This window comes from Pinus tabuliformis, chromosome J (assembly GCF_031772625.1).
Source record: "Pinus tabuliformis cultivar Carrire ecotype Pingquan chromosome J, CPIR1, whole genome shotgun sequence".
Classification (NCBI taxonomy): Eukaryota; Viridiplantae; Streptophyta; class Pinopsida; order Pinales; family Pinaceae; genus Pinus; species Pinus tabuliformis.
In genome coordinates, this window is record NC_142295.1 from 588770655 (window position 1) to 588795549 (window position 24895).

The window sequence follows — 24895 nt, forward strand, 5'->3', positions numbered from 1 at the left end:
GATCAAAGAGGAAGTCTATGTGGAACAACCCGAGGGATTTGAGATTCATGATCGGGAATCTCACGTGTGCAGGTTGAAGAAAGCCCTCTATGGGTTGAAGAAAGCACCTCGAGCTTGGTATGAGAGGATTGATAGCTACTTGATGAAGTTGGGATTCACTAGGAGTGAATCTGATCCAAACCTTTACTTTAAGGTTGAAGATGATAAGCCTCTCATACTGGTGCTATATGTTGATGACCTCTTTCTGACAGGTGCAGACCCTCTCATTCACAAATGTAAGAGGGAGTTCGCTTCCGAGTTTGAGATGAAGGACCTAGGACTTATGCACTATTTCCTAGGATTGGAAGTTTGGCAGAAGCCAAGGGAGATTTTCCTATCTCAAGGAAAATATGTGGTGAAGATATTGGAGAGATTTGGTATGGTGGACTGCAAGCGCATGACTATCCCGATGGAGCTTGACTTCAAGAAGTTAAGCGGTAGTGCTGCTAGACCTGTTTTGCAAATTTCTACCAAGTACCGTCAACTCATAGGAGCATTGATGTTCTTAGTGAACTCCTGTCCGGATATATGTTTGCAGTCAACACGTTGAGTCAACATATGGTTGAGCCTCACCACTCATGTTGGATTGGTGCCAAGAATCTGTTGAGATATCTTCGTGGCACAATTACTCATGGGTTGAGATACACTGCAGGAGATGTGAGACTACATGGATATACCGATGTTGATTGGGCAAGCAGTGTGGTGGACCGAAAAAGCACTTATGGGTGTTGTTTCTCTTTGGGATTTGCCTCGATATCCTAGATGAGAAAGAAGCAGAAGTTAGTGGCTTTGAGCATCGCTAATGCAGAGTACATTGCTGCGTGTATGGCCTCTTGTGAGGCTGACTGGTTGCGGAAGCTCTTCAGTGAGCTGTTTGGATATACATTGGATATTACCGTGATCCTGTGTGACAACCAGAGTGGGATTCGTTTATCAAAGAATCTCATATTTCATGATCACTCCAAACATATCGATATCAGGTACCACTTTATCCGGGATATGGTACAACGAGGAGCAATAAGGCAACATCATGTCGGTACAGATGAGTAGGTCACCAACATTCTGACGAAGCCCCTGGGAAAGGTCAAATTCTTGGCTTTCCGATAACGACTTGGAGTAGTTGAGAGACCCTCTTATGAGGGTCTTGCATGATGCATGCATTAAGCTCTGGGAGCTCCAAGGGGCTTGGGGTACTTTTTGGAGAGACAAGCAACCATAGCGCGACTCACCCTCCCCTAGTGGTGCGCTGTGTACAAGGTGAAAGGTTCAGCCTTCCGCTGTGATACCCCGTGGCAACTTATGGACAGGATGAGTGGTTTTCCTGTCGAGGCATCCTACCCATGCAGTGTGGGACTCATGGGAAGTACCTCTCATGTGGCCAATGAGAAGGGAAATGGGGTTAGGGACCATAGTAGTACTATCAATGGACGCATCGTTGTATCTACCGTACTCTCTATGCTAGGATGACCTCCATTGATCTGGGATCAGTAATGTGTGGTTTGAGACACTCTCTTCTAGCACTGATTTGGGATCAATAAGAGTGGTATCACACTCTAGGACTGACTTCGGGTCAGTGGAGGATGGTATGATACATCCTCGATCATTTCTTCTTCTTCATAGTTTAGCAGAGCCGAGCAGTGCATTTGATGGCAGAGATAGTATCGACAGTCAGATGGATTAGAAGATGGAGTTCTCCCTAGTTGAGAGGGAGTGTTAAAATTGGAAACTAGGGCCAAACTCCATGTGGGTCATCTTATTTATGGCAGTTGATATTTTTTTTGGATTCCTCTCTTCGAGAGGTGTAGGATTGATCTAACGATCATCCGATTCCGACATGTATTTATGGAGATATGAATTTATTTGTATTTACTTGACAAATTGTCAAGGTCAGCTAGCAGCTAAATGTGTGGCACGCATCCTCAACGTTTCATATAAATACAAGTTAGGTTGAGGCATTATTCACTCATTTCATCTCATCTTACATTCTTCTCTCTCTCTCCTTATTTGATTGGGTTTACAAGGAGCAACATCTCTCACGTGGGAGAAGGACGCAGCAAGGAAGGAAGATGTAGATAGGAGGAGGACGCAGGTCTGTTTCAATGACCCCATAGCTTAGAGCATTTTTTTCGGATTCTAGAGGCCATTTAGAGCCTCATTGATTATGTATTTTGTTGCGGATATGTATTGCACTCGATGCCATTTTGATATATTCACCTTTACATGGTATATAGATGAGCAAACCTTGCATATTTTGTTTCTATTGGCTTGAAATCATGGTTTTAAATCTTAAAAATAGTTTTTTTCATTAAAAATTAATTATTTAATGTATTTTTTTAAACCGGTTTGTTTAGACTTGACCAGTCCTGGTTCGACCAGTTCCATTTCGAAACCCGATTCATTAGGTGGACCAATCCAGTCACCGATTCCGGTTTTTAAAACATTGATAGAGGGTTTGTATTATTAAGCAGATTTCTTAATACAATTAGGGTGCCAAATCCGGCTCACCCAACAAAGAATAAACCCAACAGAAGTACCTCTATCCAGAGACAAATGAACAAACCCCACAGTTGACTGCGTTGTTCCCAGTGCTGGGTAGCGATGGCTGCTCCAAGCTCTGCGCAAGAACTGCATCACTTCTTCTAGGGGCTACGTCATTGTGACACTGTGTCACAGACACCCCTTAGCCTCCACTGCATCATTGCATCAAAGGTCTCCCTCTGCGTCATTGCGTCAGAGCTCTCCCTCCGCGTCACTGCATTAGAGCGACACTGTGTCAGAGCTTGTCTGGTGCTTCTCTACCCCTCTACTATGTATTCTCGGCCTTGGATTGAATTCCCTCTGTCGAACTGCCCCTCACTGCAATAGATCACTTGTTCGATTTTATCAGCAAACCTCACCCTAGAAAAATCGAACTGACTGATCTCTCAAGTGTATCTCTAACTGAACCTCAAGCCTCCTCTTATACTTTTCCTGTTGATGAATCAACGGCCGAGAATAAGTCCCTAATCAACGACTGAGATTAAAAGAGACTTGATCCTCATCACTAAGAAGTTTCTCACCCATATTCTTATTAATATCCATTAATATTTTTATTTTCCTAAGTTTAGACTTAGGAAACCATTAAAAATATTAATTATTTTAATGACTGCTCATTCGGGTGTGGAATTTCTCCAAACGATTTCTGGGTTCTGGAGATCTCATGTATTTTAGCCCCTCCACAAAATTTCGGAGCTAGAGCACATTTGATGCTACCCAAAATCAACACTCCCTCTTAGCGAGGAATGTGCTCTAGTAACACTTCTCAACAGAAGTAATACATTAATCCACTGCATCGGTCCTCTGTGCTACTGATGCTGGCCAGATGCCCTTCATCCACTGCATTGTTGCTTCCTGTACTGCTACCCATGACTCTGCCACTGCCACTGCTACATCTGTACTACAACTGCCTCTTAAAATGCTGCCTCATGTTGTCCATAGCACTGGCACTACTAACTGTTGCACTGCAACTCAATTACTAAGAAGTAAGTGACTGAAACTTCACCCAAAAACTGACATGCCGATCAGTATGGATGTCTCGTGATGCTGAAGCTACCTCTACTGCTAATATGTGCTGACCCTCTACTGCCACTGTGTTGCTGCAAACTGCTCTGTGCCTCTCGCACTGCTACAACATCCACTGCGCTGCCTCAGACTTTGGCACTCTAGCTCTGCCACTGTCGCTCCATCACACCTTGCTCCAACCGACACCTGTCATTTTTCTACTGTCGTTAAGGGCTCCCGTAGCCGTATGTGATCCAAGAGTTTGGGCACCTCAAGGATCCTGCCTAGGTTCATGTAGTCCTCTCGACTACAACTCCATGTCACCCCACCTCTTCTCCAAAGGTGCATGAGCACTCATGGCACAATCGTCATCCTCGCCTTCCCTGTCAGCTTTTGCTAGAGCAGCCTTCGATTCATAAGCTTCCTCCTTGCCCTTCTTTCGGGGACACTGAGTGGCATAATGTCCAAGTTCCCCACACTTGAAGCATCTGACCTTGGCAATATCCTCCTTCTTCCGCTTCTGCTGTCCCGATGATGCGAGAGTTGCATCCTCCTCCTCCTCCTCCCTGACCTGCGCTCCTTTGATGCTACCCCCCGCCTTGGTCAACATCCTGATCTCTTCTTGTCGAAGAGCTACCCACATCTCCTCCCAACCGGGGAGAGTTGCTCTGCCCAAGATACTTTGGACAAATGTCTCCCAGTCCTTGGTGACTACATTCAAGGCAATCCTGACCATGAACTTAGGATCTGGTGTAAACCCTGCAGAAGTCAACTGGCCTCTAATCCCTTGGAACCTAAGGAGGAAGGCATTGATCTCTTCTACCTTCTGCATCTAGTATTGTCTTAGTTGATTTTCTAATAGCATATTCTGCTAGATGGAAGTGCTCTGGTACAAGGTGGTCAGTGTCTCCCACATCTCCCTTCTTGTTTCTTTCTTAGCAATGTGTAGTACTACATGATCTTTGACCCCGTCTAGGATCATGCACTTGGCCTTCGCTTGGGCCTCCTCGTACTTCTTTAACGGATCAACGTCGACCGAAACAACGACTACTTCCAAGGAATAGTCCTTGATGTGATTTTTGTCCAAGACTGCTAAGATCCTAGGCTTCCAAATGACAAAATTGGAAGCTCGATCCAATTTGTCCTGATCCCTCAGTCCATTAACTGCCATCTCTGCTCAACAAATATAGGACATGTTCTCTTCTCCCTCTCCTACTGCTAATTCAGCAAGACTTGGATCAGGATTTCTTTGGCGCAAGAAACCCTCTAAGGAACAAGCTCCTCTAGACTCCCTCTGAGTCCTGATTTCCTTCACAGAAATCCTCTGGCCAAATGTTGAATCACTCCTCTCCAATCCTCATTTGCTACTGCAACCCGAATCTAGATTTCTTTGGCTAGAAATCTATCAAGGCAGTGATTCCCTCTACTTCGACTCTGTCTCCATAGACACTGTTCTGCACCAATAGCAGCAGCGTCCCACCAACTCCTCAGATTGAATCTGCTCTGCTCCTCCAGCCTCGGCAATTGATTGTTTGAGCCTCTCAGGCTCTGCATTAGCCTAGACAGTTGACGCAGTCACTACGTGAGCTCCTCTAGGGTATTGCGTCACCCTCTACAGGTTCGGAATGTTGATGCAGGCACTGCGTGAGCTTTTGATGCACTCCTCTGGCTCTTGAGTGATTGTGATGTTCTCGGTGCTGGGCAGCGATGGCTACTCCAAGCTTTGCACTAGAACTGCGTCACCTCCTCTAGGAGTTGTGTCACTGAGACCCCTTAGCCTCCACTGCATCACTGCTTCAAAGCTCTCCCTTTGTGTCACTGCATTAGAGCTCTCCCTCTGTGTCATTGCGTCAGAGCTCTCCCTCTGCGTCACTGTGTCAAAGCTCTCCCTCTGTGTCACTGTGTCACTACGTCAAAGCTTTCCCTCTGTGTCACTGCATCAGAGCTCTCTTGGTGCTTCTCTACCTCTCTGCTATGTATTCTCGACCTTGGGCTAAAGTCCCTCTGCTGAATTGCCCCTCTCACTGCAACAGATCACTTGTTCGATTTTCTCAGCAAACCTTGCCCCAGAAACATTGAATTCACTGATCTCTCAAGTGTATCTCCAACTAACCCTCAAGCCTCCTTTTATACTTTTCCTGTTGATGAATCAACAGTTGAGATTAAGTCCCTAATCAACGGCTAAGATTAAAACAGACTTGATCCTCGTCACTTAGAAGTTTCTCACCCATATTCTTATTAATACCCATTAATATTTTTATTTTCTTAAGTTTAGACCTAGGAACCCATTAAAAATATTGATTATTTTAATAACTCCTCATCTGGGTGGAATTTCTCCAAACGATTTTTGGGTTCTGAAAATCTCATGTATTCTAGCCCCTCCACAAAATTTCGGAGCTAGAGCACATCTGATGCTACCCAAAATCAACACTTGAGTCGGAATGGGTAGGTACCAAACTCTCCCTGAATAATGAGTTGTGGAACTGTACCATTACATTTGATGATGCGCTTGAGAAGCAAGAAAATCCTAGTTGATGACATTATACTTTTGTTAAAGGAAATTATGCATATCTAAAAGGGATGAGTGAATTTCATAATCACTATGTGGATCACAACAACAATGTGGGATTGGGTTTGACATGTTCATGACTAAAGACCAACCACTGGTTATGTCTTTACCCAAGTCATGGAATTTTTAAATGGAGTGGTCAAAGGTAGTTGATGATTGCATTGTTGAGCATTACAATTGAAAACAAAAGAACTGCCATCAGTTATGTATTTAACCTGAGTGGTGGAGATGCCAGATGAAGGGGTTCAATGCAATGGACTATGGCACTGTTGAACAATGAAGGTAGGTACATGGAAGCCAGGCAAGCATGTAAAGAAACAATGTGGCTGAAACAATTTTACAACGATATTGAATGTTGGAAGGTCCATGAAATTAACTATTATAGAGTGTTGTGGCACTTTGGAAAAAGACCAATTTGTATGCCAGATCAAAGCATGTAAAAATTCAACATTATTTCATCTAGGAGATGGTTGAGCCTAGAAAGGTACAACTAGTAAAATGCAAATCTTAGGAGATGACTATAGGCTCAGTAAAAAAAGGAGTGACTGAAGGTAAGTTTGATTGGTACCTAGAACCCTTGGAAGTCTGACAAAACTATTGATCATCAGGAGGATCTGTGCAATGACTCTAAGATGACTGTTAAGTAAAAAATCGCTGAAAGTGCCAACCCCTTGAGCCATTAGGCGACTGAGTCATATATATAAACTTTGCTATTTTATCAACCATTGGCTTCAAGTGATAGGATGGAGCCAACGTGGTTGAAAGTGTCTAATCTAACTAATGAATGATGTCACATAGGATATGAATCTCTTTTTAAAGAAAGCATAATACACAAGATTTAGGTATCATTTTCTCATAGGCTTTGGATGTCTTCCAACAAGAGTCATGTCCTGGTTCAATGGCTTACATTCAATTGTGCTTTCCACTAGTACCATATTGCACATATAAAAAATCACAAAATTTAATGAAGATGGTGTTGTATAGCAGGGGCATACTGCAGAAGTGCAAATATAATAGAACTGTTATGGATTAATATAATATAATATACTATTAAAGTCTACTGGTGGTTATAAATGGCCAACAGGACTTTTAAAACTACAGGTAAGAAGTGGAAGTGCAAGGGCATAATTACAGGAACTGAAAGGAAATAGAACAGCACAATTAAATTACCAAAATCCACAACATCAAATCCTAGGCATATATCTTAGCATTTATTGCAATATAAAATGATACCAATTGAAAATTAAATCAGAACTGATCAGAAATAGATAAACTGAATGATTCCTAGAGAGCCTACGAAGTTTGGCCTTCAGGACATGACGATATATACCATTAACCAAGCCTAAGAATCTGTCACACCAATTCCTTGTTAAACCACAAAATATATCATGAAGCAGAAAGTACTGACAATGAATGAAGATTAATTGCAAACAAACTAATTGACCCACACTCAAACTACACTGATATTACAAATTTTATAATATCATCCACTAACCTTTGGAATCAGAGTATCGTCTTCATCAAGAAGGTATGCTAGTCCACCAGTCATACCGGCGGCAACATTGCGACCCACTCTGGACCCAACAGAAAAGTGAGATTTTTGAAAAAGTTAAAATGACTTAGCTAGAGAGAGCCAAGAACATAAGAAAAATGTAACCACAATGGAAACTTACTTTCCAAGGACAACTACACAACCACCAGTCATGTACTCGCAGCAATGATCACCAGTCCCTTCAACAATGGCTTCAGCGAGAGAATTTCGTACCGCGAAACGCTCACCTGCTTTTCCTCGGACAAAGAGTCGACCACCTGTTGCACCATATAAGCAAGTATTCCCAACTATAGTTGCATCCTCAGGTACAAAACCCGTTTTGTCACTTGGAGTTATGACAATTTCTCCACCAGCCATGCCCTACAATAGAATGTTCCTATCAAATGAGCACGTACAAAATTCAAATGAATGTTAAACGTCAAGACAATGCAATTGAGAATTTTACCTTGGCAACATAATCATTCGCCTCTCCTACAAGCCGAATATTCATGCCAGGTGTCAAAAAACATCCAAAGGACTGCCCTGCACTGCCAGTAAATCTGAAATATACAAGTCATCTGGTCAACAAAATTTTCAAGGAACAGGAAATTATGCCCCATACTCATTCAGCAAGTAATAATTGAAGAAATGGCTGCAAGTTAAAAATCTGTGCCTTCAAACAAAAGTAAAGTCTTACAGTATCTCCAGTCGTCCCGCATAACCTGTATCTCCATATTTTTTAGCAATGACACCAGCAATTCGACCACAGACTGAACGGTCTACATTGTATATTTGAACAGTTTTCTTCACTTCCCTTTCCTTCTCTATTGCATCTGAAATCTGCATAGTATGCAAAGAAGATTTGTCAATGCTACAACTTCAGGGAATGAACAAATCAAGCATCAAGCTGTTGTGCTTAAGATGACCATGTTGTAAGCTGTTCACACAAATGTGCCTCAAAAGACGTAATGCAAAGTTGACATTAGCCTTCAAGTTATATGAGATTTCTACTTTCCACAGTAAGATAGGTTTGAGCGAAATGCTTTAGAAATATCTCCATGAGAATTTTCCATATCGACGTTTCAAACCACACCTGGATTTATCATTGGAATAGTATGTGTACTGTAAGAAAGACAGCATAGTGGCAAGGTTATTAAATATTGATTAATGATGAAAATTCAAAATATTAATTACAGATGAAAACACACCCATGAGTCAGCCTAACCCTAAATGCGAGAAGGTTATTTTTCATACAAACATCCTTATTTTATCACACAATTATTCTTATTACTTTACTTTTATCTTAATTATTCTTGTATTATTTAAAATTTAGATTTATTTAATTTAATTCTAATTTCATTTTACCTTAACAGTATTTACAAATTATAGATTACTATTCTTTTACAAATTACCCTTTCTAAAGAATTAAGGTCGGCCCTGTCATAGGGCTTGATAACTCTGCCACAGAATGCATATAAATCAGTATTGCAAACATCCCGATTTTATCGCGAAAAAAAATCACAAAATTGCGATTTTTTGGCCTAGCCGATGTTTGCCGATTTTTACCAATATTCTCTCGATTGTTTACAACTTTTTGGTTTTCCTAACCCTTGCCGATTTTATCTTGATGCCGATGTTTGAAACATTGATATAAATACACAATCGTAGCTTCATTTGCTGCATTATTAAGTAGCGCAGCACTGGATTTAATCTACTGTTACAGAATCAGGCTGAAAAGATCTGAAGCAAGCTCACGTGACCTGCCATTCATTTGCTTTTCCAGATCTGAAACAAGTCCAAGTAAGTACAGGTCTTTTTGCTTTAAAATGCTGCAGGTTGGGGGGAAGAGATGTTGGGGGGGTATGACGCACTACCTGGCCAAGTACATTTCATTCTCCCAAAAATGATGCAATGGTACCACACTGAATTTAACCCACCAAGAATGACCCCAACCCAACCAGCCAAGCCTATTACAGAAGCTTTATGTTAGTCCAACCAAACACTCTGGTGTTTACCTATTAACTTAACAACTTGCATAGCCATGACATGAAACTAGCTACTTCAGCAATGAACCATAAAGAACAGGAACCAACACAAAGGCCAATATAACAATTTTCTAGTAACAAAGCTGGGGAAAAACCTACTTTCAAAATGCTCAAGTTAAGTTCATAAGTAACAGTACAAGTGTTGGGGTCAGACACCATGAACACTGCTGATGGCTCAAACTAAATCAAGTAACAAAAAAAACCCATCATTTTTTTGTTCCAACAGTCTGCAACAGTTCCACGCAACTGAATTGTTCCTTCTTGTTGTCGCTCAGATTGTATAGGCACGGTGCGACAACAACTCAGAGTGGGGGCGATCACTCTAATCCCCACATACTTTGTTCTAGTTGTCTCCCAACACCAAGCTATCGGGGCTAGTCCCTATGGAAGAAGGAAATGAGAGACAAGTTGGCAACCAACTAGTCTGAGAGACACGATTGAATGGCCTAGCCACTTGGTTAATTTTAGCAAGACTTAAAGATTAGATCAAATTTTAATGTGAGACCAGTGCCTTATGGAGTCAACTTTTTGCTTATTATAAGTTAGATGCCAAGTAACCAGATGAACAATCACTCCTTGGATGCTTGACTATCCTAGATGAAGTGCAAATCCTACAAGCTAGGGGAAATGCAAAATCTTGGTTATTTTTAGTAAGATGACTAATCTAGATGTATCATTGCCCTTAATTGTTTTGAAGCTAGTCTCTGGAGTAGGTTGTGGGAAATAAGCCAACATGAAGCAAGCAATGGCTTGATTAACAATACCCTCTGTTAGGCTCTAACCACCCGATGCCTCCGCGCTGCAGAGACTATGGCTCTGACAACTGCAAGGTCATCGTGTTAACCATTAAAGAGGTGCTAGACTCCTCAAGATAAATGAGAAAGGGTGGCCCTAAATGTCTATCAACTAAGTGTATGCTTGGAGGAAAGTTATTAGATGCAAGACTAGTCTTAGAATGCCTAATGCAAGATTATTGAGTGATTCTTAAGGTGAGATTACTTTAATGTTCTTTAAGTACTTAGTTATGATATGATTCAACTCAAGATATCAAGTACTTAACAATGCTTAGAAAGGTAATCTCAACTACAAGAAAAGTGCCAATTTAATAAGTGCAAACAAGAGATCTCCACTATACAATTATTCAAGTGCTTAAGACATAATTATCATCCACAAAGATATTAACCAATAAATGATAACGATTAAGGAAACTAGAGCACTTATCCACTTAGAACAATTAGCCAATGAGACAAAATGCCAATGATGAGATAGACAACAGGATTTTCAATGCTTGATGTCAATATGCCAAGGATTCACAATAACCATAACCCAATAGTGGCAAAGCAATTATCCAATGGTTTCTTTTATAGGATTATCAATGTTCTTTGGACACTTAGAAACACAACACAATAATGTCAATTCAATGCCAATGATTTAAACACTTAAGAGAGCAAGTTACTTCAATGCCAATTTAATAGAAATAATTAGATCAAGATGCCCCAAGAAACTTAAACCATTCAACACAATGCAATTTGAGATTAGAGTTCTTTAGTGAGTGAATTAGATGTGATCTTATGAAAACTTTAGTCAACTCACAACCAAAAATGTGTTAATGCATTTGAACAACAAAAACCAATGGCAATTTTGCTTAGAGACTCAATGTTATCAATGCTAATTACCTTCTTCTCAATGGCACACAAAACCATGAAACAAGTAACAAATGCAAAGCAATGAAAGCACCTATGTAACTTGTATTCCAATGTTAAGATAAGTCTATGAAAGCAGTGAGTAAAACCACTTTAGATGCCAAATTCAAGGTGCATATGCTTGCCCAATGTGAGAAGTAAGATCCAACTATCAAATCAACCTTGCCAACTTAATAATTCAGATGTATTAACCTTCTTATGATGCACTTTGCCACTGTTAGGATCAGATTTCAATGAATATATGACAGTCAATAGTAGATCGTAGAAAAACATCAATTGTGCATCACCCATTTCACTAAATGACTAGTAAATTGATGCAATGAATTTCTTAGTGTGTTTAGGCAACTTATATGTGTGTATAGGGCATCCAAACTTAAATTTTTAGTATTTACCACTGTTAGAAAGGGATAGAACTGCTATGGCAAAACAAAGATAAATAGAGGTTTTAAAAGTGGCAAACCAATGACCCTAGGCCTAGAAGAAGCTTGCCAAACGTGCCCAAATTTCATCAATGACTGGAACACCTGCAAACACCAAAATTTGTGCCAAATACCTCTGCAAAACACACCAATGTTCAGTCCAGAATGTTAGAAAATCAGAAAGGCAAAAAGATTTTCTTTATGTTGACAATTACTTGTGATATTCTTATGATCTTATTAACTTTCTTATGTTCTTCTTTTAGTTTAGTTCATCAAGCAATTACCAAAATAATAACAGACACTAGATGTAGGTGTACAACTAGGGAAAATCCCCTATCTAGGGGAAAACCCAGTCAACAACTCTTCCTTAATAATTTCATGAGATGATCCAAGACTCGACCTAGACACAGACTTCCTCCGACCACCAAGTCAGCCCTTCCCTTCTTTCGCAGATGATAACCTTCCAGCAACAACTTCGGCCTAAATGAATTAACAAGACTTCAACCTAGCAGAACTTTGACCCAACAGTAGCCCAGCAACACTTCGACCTAGTAGTAGCCCAACAAAAATTTTGACCCAGTGGTAGCCTAGCAAAAACTTCAACCCAATTGTAGCCCAGCAAAAGCTTCGACCCAGAAGAAACTTCATCCCTCTAGCAAATAGCCCACTAAATCCACACAAGTGAGAGAGAGAAAAACCGAGAAACTTCGATCTTCTTTCTTCCAGCAAACCTCCTCCTTCTGCAACTTCGCACTTTTTCTGCTTCCTCTTCTCGGATATTGAACTTGTGAGTGAGTGTCTTCCAAATGAATCGAACTGCTTGTATATATACCCTTTTCTGGAGGTCGAATTACCCTCATGTAGGCCGACTTGATCAGGTATGGGCCGACTTGGTGTGGAGGTGACAAATGACTTATTTTACTCGATATTTTTTCTTTTTACAAGATTCAAAAGCTCAAGAAGAGTCTCATAAATGGACAGTGACTCTAATGACTCAAGACAAAACCCAGAAGTCCTCAATGGAGACTTTGACCTAAAACATGATGACTTGAACATGAAACCCATGCTTTAATAAGTCATAATAATAATAATAATTTCTTTTGATAAATACATTTCATTATGACTCAAATACAATTATGAAGACCGAACCTAGTTACATTCTTCAACACTCCCTCTTAACTAGGGAGGTATTCATACATACATATACAAGTACATGGAAGATCTCAAAACACATGAACCATGAAGAGTTTAGGCACTTACGGTGCCACGGACTAGATTCCTGACCAGGGAAATCTATCCAGGTGGGACTAAGATGGACTAAAGCTTTCAACCTCTCTAGGTACCATTAGGCTTACTTGCTAACCATCAACCCAGGGAACTAGGTGCGTAATGCAAGGTCAGAGCTCTATGACCAACACCACCCTCCCTACTACTTTGGGAACTAGACATCAACACATATGTCGGTCAGATGTCCTCCCAGGCATTTTACACACACAATGCCTCAACACATAAAATCTCTCTTAATCAAACAAATTGATAACCTCAAACATGCTTTTCAAAAACTTTGAGAGATTTACTTGAACAGTCTCAACCCCAATTAGTAACAACCTTTCAAATACTTATGAGTAAACACAAACCTTCGGGGCCTTTTAACTTAGGGAGATCAACTTCTTTCTATGACATTGGAGAATCTTTGATGGCTTCCATCCTTCTCATCAAAGTCACCTTGATCATCATTATTCATATAACTTCCTTCCTCATGTTTATCAATCAAATCAACTTTACTTATGAATATCTTCAGCATCTTGAAGATTATGTACTTGCACAACTTAGATAGCAAGTACAACCAAATACATATATAGAAGCATGAACTTAACTATATCAGAATCATATAATAATGGAAGCTTTGGACTTTAGACATCAAATACCTAAACTTAGTTAGGTTCATAATCAACAAGAGACACATACTTTTATACTTCAACTTCTTGCTAGGGTTTTGTCATAAACCCTAGATTTCATCATCAAGACTTCGAGCAACTCAATCAAGATAATAATCTTCATTATATCTAGGGTCTCAATATTTCTTTTAGAGATATGACATACTCTACTATAATGTATTGCAAACCCTAGAAGCAATTCAAACAAGTATAGTTCTATAATGCATCCAACAACTTTAGAATTCATATGTTAGACTTCTACTAGGATTTAATGCAAACCCTAGATTTCATACATGAGACACTAAGCTTCAACAATCAAAACCAATCACAACACAATCTAAGGTTTCAACAATATGACCAACCTTTTTGTAAACCCTAGATTTTATCATCACATTTGAAACAATATCATCACATCATATCCTAGAATATCAAACTTCTACTAGGGCTTAGTTACAAACCCTAGAACTTATCAACAAATAGGTTAGCACAAATACATATCTAGGATAATCATGCACAAGCATATCATAACACATATAGGACAAGCCCAAGACACAAATATCAATACATTTAAAGTCAAACATATAACAACCTTGATTAGGTTAGGGTTTTGATCGGACAGACAATTCATACATATAGGGTTTCATTCCTAGGAGCTTAGTCTTGATACATAAGGGTTTTATTCATAAACCCTAATTTACCAGTACCTCAAGGTCTAGGAACACATTACCATCCAACTCTAAAGGACTAGGGTTTCCATAATAATACTAAAACTCCAAACATGACATTACCATCAAAACCCCAAACATCAAAAGAATAGTATTTTCTATATTTCATCAATAACGCTAAGTAAACTAGGGTTTTTCACATTAGCATTGACATACCCTTAGGTTAGGGTTTTACAAAGAACCTTTTAGGGTTCCACAAACATAATGATTTTAATGAGGGTAGATCCAATCTAAAGATTAATCACCCAAACAATAATCTTTAAGATTCAAAGGTCCTAGACATAGCAATTGTTAGTAATGTAAAGCAGATTCATTTAGAATGAATGAATGTACCTTTATCTTAAAGAGAACACAGCTTATGATCTAAAACATACCTTTGCGTTGTTTTTTAGAAAAAGTTTATAGGACATCAAATCCAATGTTTTGTCTTGCGAGATCTTCTCCATAGCCCTTGAGCATATCAGCAAGCTTTTCCTAAACAAGGAAAATATAAAAAGAAATGTTATTAGCATCTAGTATAAACCACTGTGGATAATATCGACGATATATCGGCGATATTCGAAAATATCGCGATATTTTCAAAATATTGGCAAATATCGGCAAAATATCGCGATATTTTGGAAATATCGACAAAATATCCGCTATGTTTAAAAATTTGAAAAAATTATTTTTTATGCTTGCCGATATTTTCGCCAATATTGCCGATAAGATATTTTCTGGACCCTTGCCGATATTTTGCCGATACCGATATTTTCAACACTGGTATAAACCAGTGTTGTTAAAATCGCGATAAAATCGCGATTTTTTCCTCTGCCCGATCAAATCGCGATTTTTATACCAAAAAATCGCGGACTTTTTTTTATAGCGATTTTTTCGGAAAAAATCGCGATTTTTACAGAAAAAATCGCAGAGGCACGGGGCAGCGGGCTTTTAATAGGCGAAAATCGATTTTTTTTATGTCATTTTGCTGTTTGCGCGCGGAGGAGGAGGAGAAGAGGTGAGGGAGAGGAGCTGGAGGAAATCAATAGGATTAGACTTTCATTTTATTGTATATGACATTATGACATAATGAGATACATTATGATATTTTTTGTTGATATTTTGAGGCTGAGTTGGGACTCAGGACTTACTATTCAGGACATGATTCAATGTTATGTGTGATTTTAGCGCTAGAAATGATATTAAACATCTTATATATTAGTTTTTTTATCATATTTATGTGTCAATGTATTTATTTTATGTTGTAGATGGTTTAGATATTAAAAAAATTGAAAAAAAATGAATATTTTTGTGCCAAACGCTTTTTCCCCCCTTTTTTCCGCTTTTTTCCCGCTTTTAACGATTTTTTCCGCTTTTTTCCCGGCGCCGATTAAATCCCGATCGCGCTTTGTGCAACATTGGTATAAACACATCTAGATAAGAAAAGGAAAACTAAAAATAAAAGATAATACAAGGAGTAAGATACTTATCTTTGGAAAAATGATGAGGGCTCCCTCTTAATCAAATCTCGAGGGATACCTATAACTTTAACAAAACAATTAAACAATGTTTTTCCAAAGCATATTAAACCTATAAGTACTAAAAATCAATATACAAAACAATTCAAAAACTTAGAGTAGAGGGACTTAGTAGTATAAGTCTGTTATTTTCGATGTTTCGGTCTTGTTCTTCCTTGGAGATCCTTCTTTGGCAACATTTGCTTGATCCCTATTTCTCTTTCTATTCCTCGGATTCTCAGGACAATCGCTTCTATAGTGACCCATCTTGTGACAATTGTAGCATTCAATTTTGGATAGGTCTATCTTCTTTCAAGGCCCTTTAGACTTCTTGAAGGTTCCTTTGTTCTTGTGATGAGCGAAATAGGCATTTGAAACTTTCTCCTCTTAATTCTCTTTGTTGCTTACTAGAGAAATTTTGAGTACTTGACTGCATGCATTCCATAATTGTTTGAATGTAGGAGTTTCCTTCAAATTGTTGAGACCTAATGAAAAGGCACTCGAAGATGTTTGTAATCCTGGAAGTGCAGTGATTACAAGTTCCTTTTTAGGTACTATCTCATTGATTTCCTGGAGTTCACCTCTGATTCTAGCTATTCTCACAAAGAAGGATGCCACAATGTCTTCCTTTTTCATCTTTATTGATCTCAGTTCATTCTTAAGAGTTGCTATTTGACCAATATTATTTATTGTGAATAATTTGGATAATGTCTCATACATCTCTTGATCAGAATCTATGTTGGATATATATGGGATGAGGTTATCCTTTATTCCATCCACCATTAGGATCATGGCTAATATCTTTGCTTCTCTGAACTTTGCCTTTTATGCATCACTTGACTCATTTGTAGGCTTCTTTACTTTTCCTTTGACTACATCCAAGACTTTATTCTTCTCGAGGATGAGGTCTATCCTCTTCTTCCATGCCCTATAGTTGGATACTCCTAATTTGCTTTCTCCTTTCATTGAGTCAGACATTGTCCTTGAAGATGGTAGGCTTGACTTCTTATATGACCCTTTGGATGACCCTTATTCAAACTTCTTAAAACTCCTTATTCTCCATTCAATAAATCTTCAAGCTTCTTTTTTCCTCCTTCTACACCTTAGCTCTGATACCATGTTGGAAACTCAAAAAGACAAAAAGATTTTCTTTATGTTGATAATTACTTGTGATATTCTTATGATCTTATTAACTTTCTTATGTTTTTCTTTTACTTTGGTTCACTAAGAGATTACCAAAATAAAAACAAACACCAGATGTAGGCAAACAGTCAGGGAAAAACCCCTATCTAGGGTAAAACCTTGTCAACAACTCTTCCTTAATAATTTTACGAGATGATCCAAGACTCTTTGACCTAGAAACAAACTTCCTCCAACCACCAAGTCAACCCTTCCCTTCTTCTGCAAATGATAACCTTCCAATAACAACTTCGACCTAGATGCAACAACAAGATTTCAACCTAACAAAATTTCGACCCAGTAGTAGCCCAACAAAACTTTGACCCAGTAGCAGCCCAACAAAAACTTCGACCCAACAGTAGCCCAACAAAAAGTTCGACCTAGTAGAAAATTCGTCCTTTCAGCAAATAGCCCAGTAAATTCACACAAGTGAGAGAGAGCCAAACCCAAAAATTTCGATCTTCCTTCATCCAGCAAATTTCCTCCTTATGCAACTTCGCACTTTTTCTGCTTCCACTTCTTGGATATCGAACTTGTGAATGAGTGTCCTCCATATGAATTGAATAGCTTGTATATATAACTTTTTTGGATGTTGAATTACCCTCATGTAGGCCGACTTGATTAGGTAACTGCCGACTTGGAGTGGAGGTGACAAATGACTTATTTTACTCAGTATTATTTCCTTTTACATGATTCAAAAGCCCAAGAAAGGTCTCATTAAATGGAAAATGATTCTAATGAGTCAAGACAAAATCTAGAAGCCTCAATGGGGACTTTGACCTAAAAAATGGTGACCAAGCATGAAACCCATGCTTTAATAAGTCATAATAATAATAATAAATTCTTTTTCTTTATTTTGATAAATACATTTCATTATGACTCAAATACAATTATGAAGACAGAACCTAGTTACATTCTTCAACACAGAAATCAAATGAGGACCCAGAGAGACAAAGAGGGCAAATAGGATCAAGGGAATGGCAAGGAAGAGGGAGCAACAAGCCTAATTAATCCTGCGACACACAAGGAGAGGCCTAAAAGGCCTACCGGCAAGGGTCAAGAGGCCTTAAAGTCCTGCGTTAAGGAAAGGAAAGCCCACAAGGGATTGTCGTAGGCCCCATAGGGGTCGCGGCCTAGGAGAAAAAGGCCCTAAAGGCCTGCCACAAGCCAAAAGGAGGTTGTGGCTAGGACAAGAAGGAGGGATAAGGGGAAAGGAGGGCCGAGGAGGAGGAAAAGTTAAGGAGAGAGAGCCAAGGGAGTAGGACAGAGAGCAGGGAAGGCCTTTTCAAGCCTGCAGCAAGGTCTCAGGGGGAGGCCAAGGGCCTTAGGCCTTACGACCAAGCCTACCAAGGCCTAAAACACCCATGACAAGGGAGAAGAGGACAGGTCGAGGCTTCTAGGGGCCTATGGCTACGCCTAGAAGGCCAAGAAACACTGACGCTGAGGGCTTTAGGGCCACAGCCAAGGCTAACAAGGCTAGACGACTAGGCTAGAGGACGTTAGACTTGGAGACCCTAAAAGGTTTGAAAACCTTCACCAAAAATGTGATTTCGCTTCATATCTTCAGTAAATGCCCAAATCACTGCAAAATCTTCAATTTGCTAGCCTTGCAAAAAATTTGGAGACTAGATCTTACCCTCAAGGGCCTAGATCTAGCTCTAATCCAATAAATCTTCTTGAATATTACCTGCACAAATAAAATAAAAGTGCCCAAAACCCAAATATATAAAAAAAATCCACAAACCCCAAACCCTAGTTGCAAAACAAGGGTTAGAAAAAATAAAATTTATTTACAAAAATAATCTAAAAATTACAAATTATACAAATGTACAATGCTTGAAAGAATTTTGAGAGATAATTTTTTAAATAAAATTTTGACGATGGCTAGATGTATTTCGAAAAATAGATGTTAACCACATCCTTAACGAAGTAAGAAAAACACATAAAATATTCGAAGTCCAAACAAGGTCGGCCTATGCCCACCGTCTATGACCTTGGAGCCCAAGGGCTGAGGAACTTGCAAACTCTACGTATTTACTTAAGAAAAAATCATTAGAACATACAATGAATCAGATTACCTAAAATAAGCCCAAAACTTACCAATAGAATGTTCTTATCATCTACAAATGAAATAACGATTCATATAATATTGAAGCACAATATCGGCCAGCACATACCACAAATTAATGAGACAAATACACCATGAACTGTACCCCAAAGTCTTTTATTATGAAAATCAAACAATCCCAGCAGAACAGTCGCTTCACACCAGCGTTTACAAAATTACCTTTGACAAAAGATCATCATGATCAATAGAAGCTCAATATTCTTCTATTTATAGAGAAATTCTTCCAAGTGGAAAATAACAGCTAGTTGGCTTGACTCCTATCAAAATAATCTCGACCGTCAATAATTCTTTGATCAGCTTTTAATCGTTGACATCGAAAATACTTATTTTTGAGGAATTTTCGAATTTCTCATTAAAACCATTTTTTATTAGTTCAAAAATAATTATTTTGAACTAATTTCCTTAAAAAATTGACTTTGATTTAACCACCAAGGTCCAAGGGTCCAAATTTTCTTGAAATTTCCAATATTCCCTTGGTGGGGGACCTCCAAAATTTAACTTCTTTTAGACCCACAAATTTTTCCACTTGGAGAAATTAATTTCTCTAACATTTTAATTTTGACTCCAAAATTAATTAATTTTTTGGCTTAGGATTTAATTTTCCTTTTGCCAAAAAAGTTAATTAATTGATACCTGAGGGGATTAATTATTTTCCACCCTCAAATATTTTAGCCATGGTGTCTAAGTATGAGGGACTATGCACTAAAATATTTTTTACATAAGATTTTACAAATTCAACCCTCAAAGGGGGAATACCCGTTCGTTATAGACCCTCAAATAATTACCCAATTCTGTGACACAATATGATCTAGTAGACCAAGTGATTTGTAATAAAATAATTTAGCAAGTTAGTGTATATTATTTCCAAATCACTTTTACAATAGACTCGACTAAAACACTAGGACTCACCTAACACCTTGTCGATAAATTCCACCCTAACTTTGGGGTTGAGGTTGGAGGGAAAAACTTTGTCGATGATTTGTGTTTAGAAACACACATAATGTAGTAAGATGAAAATCCTCCTAGAATGAAATTCGTCACCAAAATCATAGGCTTACCTAGGTTGTCACATAATTAACAGTCGTACTAGCATCATTGACATTACAATTTGCAAAAATTGGTTTACAATGACATGATAGACTGTCTGCTGATAATTCTGAACCTTTGAAAAATTAGGTTCAACTACTTCCTTGGAACTGTGACAAAATATGTGCAACATCCGGCTCCATATGGGGACACGTTGCTTCCATGAAGTGACGTGAGAATCTAGAATCTTGTAACCAAGAAAACAAAAGTCCATCAACTAGATATCCATTCAAAATCGAAATCATCATGCATACATAGAATATTTGTTGGAATAGAAAAAATCTACTCTAACAAACTAAAATGTAAAAAAACATATAACTCAAGCGCATAAAATAAAACTACCTAATGACATAAATGAAAATGAGTAGAGTTAGAGATACTATACAAAAGATGCCCTATGGCATTAGATGCCATCTGTGTGGCATAATCTGGAACATCTACTCGCTGACAGGTAAATCAATGGGTTGTTTATAAGATGTCCCTTGTTTAAACTTGACCCTTTTTGGTTGGTGTAAATGTTCATCACTATGCTGCATATCTCCATCAATTTGAAGCCTTATTTTTTGTTTTGCTCGAAAGATAGGATGGAAGATGTGATACACTGGTTGGATGAGTTCTGCCTCAAAATACGGTGGATGACTCCATGGTTCAATTTCTTCACCATTCTTTGGCCTCTTCAGAACTTCTACATGGTATCTTCTTTCAATTTCCATGTATAACCTGACCATACCAGCTATTGTTGCAGGAATAGTAGCACATGAGAGATCCATCTGAATACATCCACCCAAGTCAGCTACAAACTTCCTTGAGAGCAGCATTCCCCATACATTTGGAATATCAATGATGGCTATATCCATTATGATCATCTTGTATGGATAATTAGCTAAGGAAACATGTAGATGTTTGTTAAAATTGGAAACTAGGGCCAAACTCCATGTGGGTCATCTTATTTATGGCAGCTGGTATTTTTCTTGGATCCCTCTCATCGAGAGGTGTAGGATTGATCTAAAGATCATCCGATTCCGATAAGTATTCATGGAATTATGAATTTATTTGCATTATAAGACAATTTGTAAAGGTCGGCCAGCAACCAAATAAACCCCACATGTGCTTAACGTTTTAGTATAAATAGAGATGGCCTTCAAATCATTTCAACGCACTTGGGATCTCTTCCTCTCTCTACTTTTTTTTGGGTTTTAGTAGGAGGAGAGATCCTAAGGAATAACGTTGCCCTGATCTAGAGAAGCCAGAACTGCTGGAAAAGCCGGAAATACCAGAAAATCCAGAAAATTCGGAATGGAACTGTCGGAAACGCCGGAACTGCAGGAAAAGACAAAACTGTCAAAAAAGCCAAAACTGCCGGAAATGTCGGAACTGCCAGAAAGCTGGAAAAGTCACTGCCGGAAAAGCTGGAACTGTCGGGACTGCTGGAAATAATTGGAGCTGCTGGGAACAGCCGAAACTGCCAGAACTACCGGTAAATGCCGAAACAGCCGGAGCATCTATCTCCGAAGGAGAGCAGCATGCAAGGGACAGCTAACAAACATTGGGACAGTTGTGTGGTACTTAGCAACAAATACACCAAGCATGCAATGTTACAGCTAGCATGCAAAGGATAACTAGCATGCAACAATAAGCATCTATCTCTGAAGGAGAGAAGCATGCAAGGGACAACTAACTAACATTGGGACAATTGTATGGTACTTAGCAACAAATACACCAAGCATGCAATGTTACAACTAGCATGCAAGGGACAACTAGCATGCAACAACAAGCATGCTAGGGACAACAAACATGCTAGGGACAACAAGCAAGCAAGGGACAACAAGCAAGAAAGGTGCAGCCAACACATAGGTCAGGATGGCAACATGGTGCAGTAATGGCACATAATGCAGTACAATGATGGGTATAGTCATGATTAATGAAGCGTGATGAGATGCAGCATAGTGATGATGGGTGCAGCATGGTGCAGTGCGGTGAAGTGCAACATGATGATGAAATGCAACACAACGATAGGTAAAGGAGTCACCTTGTAGAATTAGTTGAAGCAACATGTCTTCAACTGATCTCATGTATCATCTTCTTAGAGATGATCTATGCTCTTATCTAGATAAGTAAAAGTGTTGACTTCTTTTGTAAACGTACTCTCTCTCTGTTGAACTATTGAAGAACATATAAGAAGAATTGATCAAGGGTTTCCCCACATTGGGGTTTGTCCCTGGCTAGCGCCACAACTTGTGTCCTCTTGTTTTGGCTTGTCTTCTGCGATTTATGTTTATGTTCTATCTGTAGTTTACTTTAATGCTGATGTGAGTGCTAATCTGGAAAAGGTATGGAGCTAACTGTGACAATTGAAATAAATTGCTCTAAGCATAGAACATACCTAAAATTAACATGGTATCAAAGCTAGGTGAAGACAATGCCCAAGCAAGAGTGAAAGAGTAATCACCGAATATAGTTGTGAAAGGACAAAAGGATCAGTGGATTCCTCATCCCTCTTCAAATTCACGAAGGGTGAAGTCGAAGCAGAGAATATTATCAAAATGGCACAGCAGAATATGGCCTACCTAAAGATCACTTCATTGGAAGACCGGATCTTAGGGTGGAAGGAAAGGCAAATAACTAGTTCAGCCATTATGTGAAGGAGTGTCCGAATGGCAGGGACACATCACTTGATGATGATAACAATCATTCCAGGGACATCTTCAATGATCAAAGGAATGACAGGTAATGCAGGTCATCAAGGAAATGGCCAACTCTTCATAGAAAGCAAGGAACCCCATGTATGAAGAATCAAATGTTGTTTCTAATAAGATAAAGAAGCGTTATCTTGTATTGGCCCTCTCCTTCAGATTCTTTGGGAATCTGGCTTATAGATTGTAGTGCTTCAAGGCACTTCATCGGATAGATGGGTGCACTCTCTAATTTGGTAGAGATGGAAACAATCGTGGGATTATACTTGGAGCCGATGCCACCTATCCCGGAAAGGGTGTAGGGAATGTTAACTCTCAATTGAATAAGGGTAACTCGATTCATTTACAGAATCTCTTTTATGTACCTGATCACAAGAACAACCTGGTGTCCATCTCGGAAATGGAACTCAAAGGTTTTAGGGTGGCATTCATCGATGGAAAGGTACGTGTTAAAAAATATAATTTTCAAATATGCTTTTTCTCATGGGTTCAGGGTTGGCAATTTGTAACAAGTTGCAGGATGGTCCATTGGGGATCATGTCAATTGACATATCACATCTATAACACTGGAGGTCTACCTATGGGGCCCTACTTGATGTGAGTCAAATGGTGATAGGGATGTCTGAATTCAAGTAGAGCATGAAGGTACATGTCTGAGATGTACCAAAGGAAAATCTTATAAGGGGACCATTCCCCTCATGCAGCAGGTCCACAGGTTTGGAACAACCCAAGGAGTTTGAGATTCATGATCGGGAATCTCATGTATACAAGTGGAAGAAAGCCCTCTATGGCTTGAAGCAAAACACCCCGGGTGTAGTATGAGAGGATTGATAGCTGTCTGATGAAGCTGAGATTCACTAGGAGTGAAACCGATCCAAACCATTACCCAAAGGTTGTGGATGATAGACCTCTCATACCAGCACCTTATGAGGACGACCTATTTCTGATAGGTGCAGACCCTCTCATTTGCAGAAGTAAGAGGGAGTTGGATTTCGAATGTGGAATGATAAACTGCAAGCCCATGACTACCTCAAGGATCTTAACTTTTAGAAGTTATATGGTAGTGATGTCGGACCAGATTTGCAAAATTCCTCTGAGTTTCATAAACTCATCTGCGTTGATGTTCTTGGTGAACTTCCGTCCGCATATATGTTTTGCAGTTAAGCATTGTGAGCTCATATTTGGTTGAGCCTCACTGGATTGGTGCCAAGAATCTTCTGAGATATCTTCAGGGCACAATCTCTAATGGATTGAGATACACTGCCGAAAATATGAAACTGCATGATTATTCGAACGCTGACTAGGCAGGCAGTGTGGAGGATCACTAGAGCACTTCTCAGTGCTGGTTCTCTTTGGATTCTGCTTCGATATCATGGATGAGTAGGAGGCAGAAGTCGGTTGCTATAAGCACCACTGAGACCGAATACATAGCTACGAGTATGATCTCGTGTGAAACTGCATGGTTGCAGAAGCTCTTAAGTGAGCTGTTTGTACACATGATGAATACCACTGTGATTCTCTGTGACAACCAGAGGGGGATTCGATTATTGAGGAATCCCGTATTTGATGATTGCTCCAACAGATAGACATCAGATACTGCCTTATCTGCGATATGGTAAGTCGATGAGCGAGGAGGCTCCATCGCATTGAGACTGATGTACAGGTCGCAGACATTTTGTCAAAGCCCCGGGAAAAGGTCAAATCTGTGACTTTCCCAAATGACTTGGAGTTGTTGAGAGACCTTCTTATAAGGGTCCTGCATGTTGCATGCATTGAGCTCTGGGAGCTCTGGGGGCTTGGGGTAC

At 39.3% G+C, this 24895-nt stretch overlaps 1 protein-coding gene across 1 annotated transcript in view; it reads right to left on the minus strand.

Moving 5' to 3' along the window:
- LOC149228360 (ferredoxin-dependent glutamate synthase, chloroplastic-like) overlaps window positions 1-24895 on the minus strand; it is a 367732-nt gene that overhangs the window by 6302 nt on the left and 336535 nt on the right. The window contains exons 22-25 of the mRNA XM_089378162.1: window positions 8377-8519; window positions 8146-8239; window positions 7822-8060; window positions 7644-7722 (exon numbers count right to left, since the gene is read on the minus strand). Coding sequence (XP_089234288.1) covers window positions 7644-7722; window positions 7822-8060; window positions 8146-8239; window positions 8377-8519 — 555 coding nt within the window. The remainder of the gene's footprint in view (window positions 1-7643; window positions 7723-7821; window positions 8061-8145; window positions 8240-8376; window positions 8520-24895) is intronic.